Source organism: Fusarium verticillioides, chromosome 7 (genome assembly GCF_000149555.1).
Source record: "Fusarium verticillioides 7600 chromosome 7, whole genome shotgun sequence".
In the NCBI taxonomy this organism is placed as follows: Eukaryota; Fungi; Ascomycota; class Sordariomycetes; order Hypocreales; family Nectriaceae; genus Fusarium; species Fusarium verticillioides.
The window spans coordinates 477086-487413 of NC_031681.1; the positions used below are offsets into that span (position 1 = coordinate 477086).

Here is a 10328-nt window from a genome sequence, read left to right on the forward strand (position 1 = left end):
TAGGCTATTACCTGGAGAAGCTCAGGGAATGGAACCTTAGCTGGAGCTCCCCCATCTCGAGTCGCCCCTGGAGGTCACGTGCCACTCCACTCCCAATATTGGACACATCTACAATTTGGGCTCATTGAAGCCAGATCGCCAACCTCCGCCCCCCCAGCTCTCCTTTAATTATTCTCCCATCGACCCTTCAAATCGCCTGGGCTCTTCAAGCTCAGCATCTTCCTTTTCTTTCCTTCTTTCTTCCCCTCATTGGATGAAATAGTCCAATTCTTGTTCTGTCCCTTTAGTCTCGTTGCCCACCATGAGTTCCCGTAAGTTTGTTCTCCTCGTCTGGAGCTGAAAGCTTTGGAAGTTTAAGCTCGCGCGACATCACAAAATGGCGCGCAATTGCCAATTGGCATCGCGAATCATCGGACAGAAAAGCTAACAGTGGCTGCGCTCGATAGTACGATTCCTCGATCTGGTCAAGCCGTTCGTGCCGTTCCTCCCAGAGGTTCAGCAGCCGGAGACCAAAATCCCCTTCAACCAGAAGCTCATGTGGACGGCCCTCACCCTCCTCATCTTCCTGGTCATGAGCCAGATGCCTCTCTACGGTATCGTCTCCTCCGACAACTCGGATCCTCTATACTGGCTGCGAATGGTCATCGCGAGTAACCGTGGTACACTGATGGAATTGGGTATCACACCCATCATCTCCTCTGGCATGGTTTTCCAGCTCCTTGCTGGCACCCACATGATCGACGTCAACCTTGACCTCAAGTCCGACCGCGAGCTCTACCAGACCGCCCAGAAGCTTCTGGCCTTTATCCTCTCCGCCGGTACTGCTACTGTCTACGTCTTCTCCGGTCTCTATGGACCTCCCTCCGACCTTGGTGCTGGTATTGTCTTCCTCCTGATCCTCCAGCTCGTTGTTGCCGGTATGATTGTTATCCTCCTCGACGAGCTGCTCCAGAAGGGTTACGGTCTTGGCAGCGGTATCTCTCTGTTCATTGCCACCAACATCTGCGAGTCCATCATGTGGAAGGCTTTCTCTCCCACCACCATCAACACTGGCCGTGGTCCCGAGTTTGAGGGTGCTGTCATTGCCCTCTTTCACCTCCTCATGACCTGGCCCAACAAGCAGCGAGCTCTCCAGGAGGCTTTCTACCGTCAGAACCTCCCCAACATCATGAACCTCCTTGCCACTATTGCCGTCTTCGCCGCTGTCATCTACCTCCAGGGTTTCCGCGTCGAGATCCCCGTCAAGTCTTCTCGCCAGCGTGGTGCTCGTGGATCTTACCCCGTCCGCCTGTTCTACACCTCCAACATGCCCATCATGCTGCAGTCCGCTCTTTCTTCCAACGTCTTCCTTATCAGTCAGATGCTCTACTCCCGCTTCTCTGAGAACCTCCTTGTCCGTCTCTTCGGTGTCTGGGAGGCTAAGGATGGTTCTTCTCAGCTCCACGCTACCTCTGGTCTCGTCTACTACATGTCTCCTCCCCAGAACCTGAAGGAGGCTCTTCTCGACCCTATCCACATGAGCGCCTACATCGTCTACATGCTTGGTGCTTGTGCTCTCTTCTCCAAGACCTGGATTGAGGTTTCTGGCTCCAGCCCTCGTGATGTTGCCAAGCAGCTCAAGGATCAGGGTCTCGTCATGGCTGGTCACCGTGATCAGTCCATGTACAAGGAGCTCAAGCGCATCATTCCTACTGCCGCCGCCTTTGGCGGTGCCTGCATTGGTGCGCTCTCCGTCACCAGTGACCTTTTGGGCGCTCTTGGTTCCGGTACCGGTACTCTCCTTGCTGTCACGTAAGTTGAATCTCTTCCTAACCCGTCAATCGCAATACTAACATCTACAGTATCATCTACGGTTACTTCGAAATCGCCGCCAAGGAGGGTGACATGGCCGGTATGAAGGGCATGATTATGGGCTAAACAGACATCTCGAACACAAGGCACGATTGATTCAGCCTTCGTTGTGGTCCGCTAAGACGGGCGTTTGTGTATCAACAGTAAAGAGGAAGAAAAGATAAAATAGTCAACATGTTTTTGTTTCCTTTTTGCTCAACAAGCCGGAGGAGTCGGGGTAGTGATGTCATATTGGCTGGGAAGGAATTGGGACAGTCATTAAAGGCTGTCGTGTCATTATTAACAAAAATAGCTCAAGAGCTGTCATGACGGGTTGGTTGGAGAGGGACGCCATGTCTGAAAGCCACGTGTGTGGTACGGATGAGCTCCGTAGTAACTCAAGAACGATCTATGAATGACATAGATTTAATGCCAATTGTGCAACATCCGATTTCGCTTGACTGTCTGCAGGGTAGTTGACATAGGAATGGGTAAGAGACGACTGCAACCCTTGTACACTGTTACACAGGCACAGTACACAACCAAAGAGGAAACAGTCTCCCTAGACAGCATCTACACCAGAGTCTAGTTCACGGATTGTCTCATCACTGCAGGTCTCACCGGTCCTGCAGAAGTGAGGCCTTTGCGTCACGGTCCAACAGGAACACACCCAGTTCAACTGCAAGGTCATCAGACTTCGATTGGTCAAAGACGTTGAATGTAACCACTACACGGCATTAGAACGTGGGGGAGCCGTTTCCCCCAGGCCCCGGGGACCTGGAGTAACGATAAGGAACGAGTGTATTAGCCGGCGGTGAGGGATAGCGAATCACGAAAGAGGGGATTGTGATCAACCTGACGGTTTGCATGTGTTGAGGCTGAATGCACGACACATGTCTTGTTGTACGAAGGTTGTGTTGCTTGAGAATGTGATTGTTATTGAAGATTGGATGATAGCACGGTATATATAGAGCCTCAGTGGTGTTTTTGACGATTGATAGGTGAGAAACAGAGTTATAAGCGATTGGATGAGGCGTATGTTCTGCATATGATAGAGCTACGGACACAACTGTGATGGGTGCGCTCAGACCGCAGGGTGGCACATATGTAAGCTGTTGAAGACATGATCCCTGTTTAAAGAGACGCAAGACTTTAGCTCATGTGGTGTTGTTGTGGAGATGGTTCTTTCTAGGGTAGTTTGTGTGATGGTTGACTGGAACCTTTGTCGCGAATTGCATGATATGGTTAGGATGCAATGGTAATTATTGATCAGACAAAGAAAGACAATATGATTGACTTTTATGATGGTCTTTGTCTGCAGATACAATTCGTCTGGGCAGATGAAAGAACAATACGAGCCTCTTGAATGGAACGCCAGTATACAGGTAGGGAATCATGGTCAAATGTTTGATATGTCAATGTAATCAATTGGGTATTAATTCAATTAACAAACTTCAATTGTAACGATCACGATCCCAATTATCGCCGTGTCTACCATACAGGTACGTGCGTGGAAACTAGTCAAGACTACTGGCATTTCACTGATTCATAAACAACTGCACGTTCCTCCGCATCAACTCACAATGTTTACCACTACTTTGCCCTACAACCTCGCCCTTTGTTTATTCGAGCCATCCATCATTTTACAGTCTGTCGGTATTAATTCCGAGCCAATGTCTCGTAACGTCACCTGTTAGATAAGACTGTCGGAGCGAGTTACCTGATGCAAAGGGCACTTTTGTAGCGGTCGGCTAGGTATCTTCAAGTTTGAACGCTAACTGGGTCTGTGCGGTCAGAATACCTTGTCTAGACATGTCTGAGTTTTTGCTCTCAACGTCGATATCCTTGTGACCCTTCGCAAGGATAATTTGCTATCAATCAGTAGTATTGGAGCATGCAAACATTTGTAGCATTCAATTAATTGTGTTGATTTGAGAATCTGACACCTGCTTGAAACGGAGTAAACGAGGTGCTGTCCCCGCAGCCCCGTCCTACAGTATAGGTAGAACTGGGGTAACATACAGATTGGATTGCTCGCATCATTGATTGCCAATGTTTGTCACGACGACTTGTGAGAAATTTGTAGTGGGTAAACGGGTCTAGAGGATGGATCGTTGAGGCTAGAGGTTTTTGTCAAGGTTAGTTCTGTCAGTCAAGGAATAACCCGACGCCAACTGAATCCCAGGCTTTCGCAAAGTTACAGAGCAGAGCAACATTGCATTCATCATCTGTAGGGATCGCATCGCATCGCATCGCATCGCAAGCCATCGTTACCTCACCTACTGAACTGTACCTAGCTCTAGGCCATCTGCTGCCCCACTAAAGCTTCATAGCTTGCATCTCACTCCCTGGACACCGACACATGCCCTCCACTTTCCTCTCCCCCCGGTGCCATCCAACAAGAGTAAAGTCTTGTCTTGTCTTGCGTGCGTGCGTGTGAATCCATAACGTATCTCGGAACTTGTGTTGTTTGGGCCTGTCCTTCCCCGTTCGTTTGTTCGGTTCGTTTTGGTTCTTCTCTTCAACAGCCGCCGCACTCTTCGTCTCTTCCTCCTCTTTTCTTAGTTCCTGCAAGTCACGGTCAAAACTCTTTTGTTTCGACTGCATTCTTCATCTAATACTTCTATTGGCATCGGTACCGATATTCTTTCATTTTTTCAGTTTCTTTGCAGAATATTCTTCTTGGTCCTTTCACGCTCTCTACAAAGACGTCATTCGTCGGAGAGTGTTCAGAGTTCGCATACAAAACTTTGACGGCATCTGATCGATGATCAGCACGACAATCTGCGACCTCGGCATCATCATACGCTTCGATTGAGCGCTGAACGACTCAAAAACTGCAATCGCAAAGGAGCGCAATTACGGTCTCGAGATAGAGTCTTGTCGACCATCCGGGTTCTGCAATCGCTCGCGTCACGCCACGCTCTATCGATGGTGCTTGCAAGTGACGCTTGACCGGGATCATTGCGACAAAGCTCCGACAGGACTGCACAATACCTTGACTGCCTCGAGACCTCCGGCGCCGCAGCCACCGCTACCGGTCCGACGCACTCGTGCAACCCACCTTGGGTTTTGACGATCACCTGCCCGAAACCGTTATCTAGAACTCTTTTGACGCACAATCCCGTCAATTCATTGTCGCGACATCTCGAATTACTTGCTCTCCGCCTCTGCGGCAGTCCCCCACCAGTGAGCTCGACGTGAGCAATATCTCTGAAACAATGGGGTTTGCGCAGTGCAATGGAAATCTATGGGAGATTGATGACTTCAGCGTCTGCTTCCGAGTAGAGTTTGTGCTCCCTGTCTTGACCCCTATGCTGTAAAAAGCTGACTGACCGTTTTTCTTGTACTACTCTAGCTACCTGCAGATTCTACTCCCTCTGATCGCCCTGTTCGTTTCCGTTGCGCTTTTGGCCTGGACAAGCATCTCCCGCCTCCTCAGCTCATGGTCCAAGTCCAAAGCTAGTTATCAACAGCTTGCAAGCGAGGACCGACGCCACAGCCATACCGATCTTCCTCCCGTGCGGGTCGACGATTCTGATGACGATGATGGACTTGAGATTAACGGCGGTCGATTGGCCCTTGTCAAGACTACCACTCGTGGTTCTATAGTCCAAGCCGACACACCTACTGGACAATTGGTTTCGCAGGTCGTAGAGGAACTTGCCATCGCTGGTCTCATTGCTGTAAACATTCTTCAGCTAATTGAAGGCAGCAAGGGGCGTAACAGCCGTCCGGCAGCTATTACTGGTTTGCTGATTTGGATCTACGTTTTCATCCTCTCGACTCTGCGTCTGGTGCTTGGTGCTCTGAAACGACGCGGTCCTCATCTCTGGAACCACACAGCTTTTCTCTACAGCTTCAACTGGGTTCTTTCACTCTTTCTTTTTCGATCCGCCTTCCTCCAAGATGACATTAGCCGAACCGACAAGATCACAACGATTGTGGAGTTTGCATTTATTACACTCCTTTTCTTAATGGCAATGACCACTAGAAAGGGCAACAAAACAGTTCGCTTGGAATGGGAGGACGGAATTGAACCCTCGCGCGAGCCATTGGCCAGTCTGTTTTCTCTGGCTGTGTTTGGCTGGGTTGATGCGATCGTCTACAAGGGCTGGAAGGCTCCAATGGAAATGGAGCATGTCTGGAACCTGTTGCCCAAGGACAAGGCCGCTGCTGTTATTGCTGATTACCGCCAGATGAAACGAACTGGTTCTCTGGCGGTGCATCTGCTCAAGTACTTCAAGCGGGACCTGCTGATTCAATGCGCCCTCGCGGTCCTCGCTGGCCTCTTTACGTTTGCGCCAACCCTTCTTTTGAAGGTGATTCTCGAGTTTGTTGAAGACTACAATGCAGGATTGAAGAAACAAACCGAAACAAACCTACCGATCAATGTCATCTGGCTTTATGTCATTGGCCTTCCTGTAGTCGATTTAATACGTTCATACGCCGATAACCAAGCTCTCTGGATTGGTCGAAAGATCTGCATCCGTGTCCGAGCTCTTATTATCGGCGACATCTATGCCAAAGCGCTGCGTCGCAAGGCTTCCACAGGCAAGGACAAGGTGCTGCTTGAAGATAAAGCTAGCCCCGCCAAGGAAGACGAGACACAGAATGGTTTTGTTGGAAAGATTAAGCGGGCCTTGAGCATGAAGAAGGACGATAAGAAAGCTTCTCCCAACGATGCCGAATCTGCCAACGAGAGTATCAAGGACGACAAGAAAGACGATTCTGGCGACGAGCAGGCCAATCTGGGTACCATTATCAACCTCATGTCTATCGACAGTTTCAAGATTTCCGAAGTCACTGCCTACCTGCACTTTCTGTGTGCTTCCGCTCCTACGCAGCTGGTCATTGCCGTTGTACTGCTCTGGCAGGTCATGGGTCTTAGTGCTATCCCTGGCATCATCGTCATGGTCCTTCTCCTGCCTGTCAACTACGGCCTCGCTCGGGGTTTCACCATCACTTCGAAGAGAATTCTTGCAGCCACCGACAAACGTACTAATGTCACCAACGAGGTCTTGCAAAACATTCGCATCATCAAGTACTTTGCCTGGGAACAGCGTTTTGGCCGCATCATTGACGAGAAGCGTCAGCTGGAACTCAAGGCTCTGCGTTCGAGGTTCATGGTCTGGGCACTGGCTGTAGCTATCTGGAACTCCGTGCCCGTCCTCATCACCTTCTTCTCGTTCCTTGTTTACACGGTCGTTGAGAAAAAGCCCCTGAAACCGTCCATCGCCTTTACAGCCATGTCGCTCTTCATGCTCCTCCGTGTCCCGCTGGACCAGTTTGGTGACATGTTCGCCCACGTCCAGGAAACCAAGGTTTCTATCGATCGTGTGGAAGATTTCCTTCAGGAGGAGGAGACCGACAAGTACATTCAGCTTGGCTTGGATAATGTGGATGACGAAGGTGTCAGACGAATTGGTTTCAACAATGCTACTCTTACGTGGGGTAGCAAAGACACTGTTGCTGAGGATAGTGCCCGTGCTTTCCGACTCATGGATCTGGATATTGATTTCAAGATTGGTAAACTGAACATCATCGCAGGCCCTACAGGGTCTGGAAAGACATCCATGCTGATGGGACTTCTTGGTGAAATGACGCTGCTAGAAGGAGGCGTCTACTGTCCCGGTGGCCGCAGCCGAGAAGATGTTCATCCTGATCCTGAGACTGGTCTCGCCAACACGATCGCCTATGTCGCACAATCTGCTTGGTTGGTTAACGCAAACGTGCGCGAAAACATCCTCTTCTCTGCGCCATTTGACGAGCAACGGTACCGCAATGTCATTGTGGCTTGTGCACTGGAACGCGATCTCCAGATTCTCGACCACGGCGACGAAACATTGGTCGGAGAGAAGGGTATCACGCTTTCTGGTGGACAGAAGCAACGTATTTCCCTTGCTCGTGCCCTCTACTCCAACTCTGCCCATCTGCTACTTGACGACTGTCTCAGCGCTGTTGACTCGCATACCGCGCAATGGATCTTTAGCAACTGCATTCGTGGCCCCCTTATGAGGAACCGTACTTGTATCCTCGTCACACACAACACGACCCTTTGTGTTCCCTCTTCCGACTATGTAGTCCTTCTCGAGAATGGCCGAGTTGATATCCAAGGTCCATCAGCTGAGGTTATTGCTTCTGGCAAGCTTGGTGAGGAGATTCAAAAGTCTCGTCCCGGCTCAGCCAACCCCTCGCGCATTCCTTCTCGTGTTCCCTCAAGCGTCGGCGATGATGAAACCACTGTTAACGGCCAAGGTGATGCTCTCGATGGTGTGGATTGCTCTAAGAAGGACGCACAGAACAAACCCAAGAAGGATGCCATGGAAGAAACCAAGGCCACTGGGTCAGTCAAGTGGCCCGTTCTCAAGCTGTACCTTCAGTCCATGGGCCCCTGGTGGTTCTGGATTGTCGCCCTCTTCGTCTTTATTTCTCAGCAGGTTTCTGGATTGGCCACCAATCTCTGGGTCCGTGTATGGGCGAACCAGTACGTCAATGGTACACCAGAGTCGAAGGTCGCGCCGGCTATGTACTCTTCCACGCAATTCAACGCTGTCGGCTTTGCCAACGTTGTCCGACTCGGCTCTGCGGAAGACCTGAAGCCTCTCGATGGGTCCTTTTCTGCGCAAGGCCACCCGCATGGGGTCAATGCCATGTACTACTTGTCGGTTCTCGCTGCTATTGGAATTGCCGGTGCCATGGCAGCCCTCTTCAGAGATCTCTGGATCTTCCTGGGTTCGTTGACGGCATCAAAGGGCATTCACGATCGATTGATAGCATCTGTGACGCGAGCCAAGTTCAAGTTCTTTGATGTCACGCCACTGGGCCAGTTGATGAACCGATTCAGCAAAGATCTGGAGGCGGTCGATCAAGAAATTGCACCTGTGGCAATTGGAGTCATCAGCTGTGGCATTTCTCTGATGATGACGGTTGGCCTGATTGCATACATCACACCCAAGTTCTTGTATGCCGCTTTTGGTATTGCTATTCTGTTCTACCTCATCGCCGCATTCTACCTCCGAGCTTCTCGCGATCTGAAGCGTCTTGAGGCAGTCCAGCGCAGTCCTCTGTTCCAGCAATTTGGAGAAACATTGAGTGGCATGACAACCATTCGAGCTTATGGTGACGAGCGACGATTCATCCGGGACAATCTGGAAAAGATCAACACTCAGAGTCGACCCTTCATTTACCTGTGGGCATGCAATAGATGGCTGGCCTTTAGGGCTGATCTTGTGGGAGACTTGGTAGCTTTCTTTGCCGGCATGTTCCTTATCCTTAACCTTGGTAAGACGGATGCTGGTGCCGCGGGTATTTCCCTGAGCTACGCATTGAGCTTCACCGAGAGTGTGCTGTGGCTTGTACGCCTTTATGCCATTAACGAGCAAAACATGAACTCTATGGAACGCATCAAGGAGTATCTCGACGTTGAGCAAGAGGCAGAAGCTGTTATTGAGGACAACCGACCTCCAGCAGACTGGCCTCGTAAGGGGTCGGTCGAGTTTGTGGACTACACCACAAGTTACCGAAAGGAGCTCAGCCCTGTCTTGCAGAACATTACGCTCAAGATTGAGCCGCAGGAAAAGGTTGGTATCGTCGGAAGAACAGGTGCAGGCAAGAGTTCTCTGGCCCTGGCGATTTTCCGAGCGCTAGAGGCAGACAAGGGCAAGATTCTCATCGACGGACTTGAGATTGGCAGCATTGGTCTGCAGGATCTCCGAGAGAACATCACCATTGTGCCTCAAGACCCTACATTGTTCCACGGCACGATTCGAAGCAACCTGGATCCATTCGATCAATACACAGATGATCAGATCTTTGCGGCGCTTCGACGAGTACAGCTCATTGGTCCTGATGAGCCTCTAACATCACCACCTACGCCGACACAAACACCTGGCTCACCAAGCTCACCAACTGCCAAGACCAACAAGAACCTCTTCTTGAATCTTCAATCGCCAGTCGCGGCATCAGGCTCGAACTTGTCCCAAGGACAGCGCCAGCTTCTGTGTCTTGCTCGAGCCATGCTCAAGTCTCCCACAGTGTTAGTCATGGACGAAGCCACAGCATCCATCGACTACGCCACCGACTCAAAGATCCAAGAAACAATCCGCGAGCTCACAGGCACAGTCATCACAATTGCCCATCGACTAGCGACCATTGTGGACTACGACAAGGTGCTCGTTCTCGACAAGGGTGAGGTGGTGGAATATGCTCACCCATGGGAACTCATCAATAATAAGGATGGTACGTTCCGCAGCATGTGCGAGATGAGTGGTGAGCTGGATGTTCTCCTCAAGGCGGCGAAGAAGAAGTGGGATTCTGGACGCTTGGTGGATGTTGATCCATAGGAGGAGAAAGAGAGGCTGTCACGTATAGAAGAGGAGGATTAAAAGTTGGGGGAGAATGGACTCTGGGATGAGCCATGGGCTTGAATAAAACTATAGAAGGCGTATGCCTATAATTATGAGTTGGAGCATTGACTGGTGCTGTGATGCCTAAAG

At 50.5% G+C, this 10328-nt stretch overlaps 2 protein-coding genes across 3 annotated transcripts; both read left to right on the top strand.

The window, feature by feature from the left end:
• The first annotated feature begins 136 nt into the window (after window positions 1-136).
• Window positions 137-2295, top strand: FVEG_06685 (protein transporter SEC61 subunit alpha). 2 transcript variants are annotated; one of them, XM_018895084.1, is made up of 3 exons: window positions 137-311; window positions 447-1791; window positions 1842-2295. In XM_018895084.1, exons 1-3 carry the CDS (start codon window positions 302-304, stop codon window positions 1915-1917), a joined length of 1431 nt encoding a protein of 476 aa, XP_018752282.1. In that variant the 5' UTR covers window positions 137-301; the 3' UTR covers window positions 1918-2295. The 2 variants fall into 2 exon arrangements, with proteins under 2 accessions (XP_018752282.1, XP_018752283.1); XM_018895085.1 differs by lacking the exon at window positions 137-311 and having other exon boundaries at window positions 394-1791; window positions 1842-2281.
• A 2756-nt stretch (window positions 2296-5051) lies between these two features.
• Window positions 5052-10175, top strand: FVEG_06686 (ATPase; the record flags this gene model as incomplete). The annotated part of the gene is made up of 2 exons (XM_018895086.1): window positions 5052-5119; window positions 5189-10175. The coding sequence occupies 2 exons, from the start codon at window positions 5052-5054 to the stop codon at window positions 10173-10175; spliced, it is 5055 nt and encodes a 1684-aa protein (XP_018752284.1).
• Window positions 10176-10328: the final 153 nt, after the last annotated feature.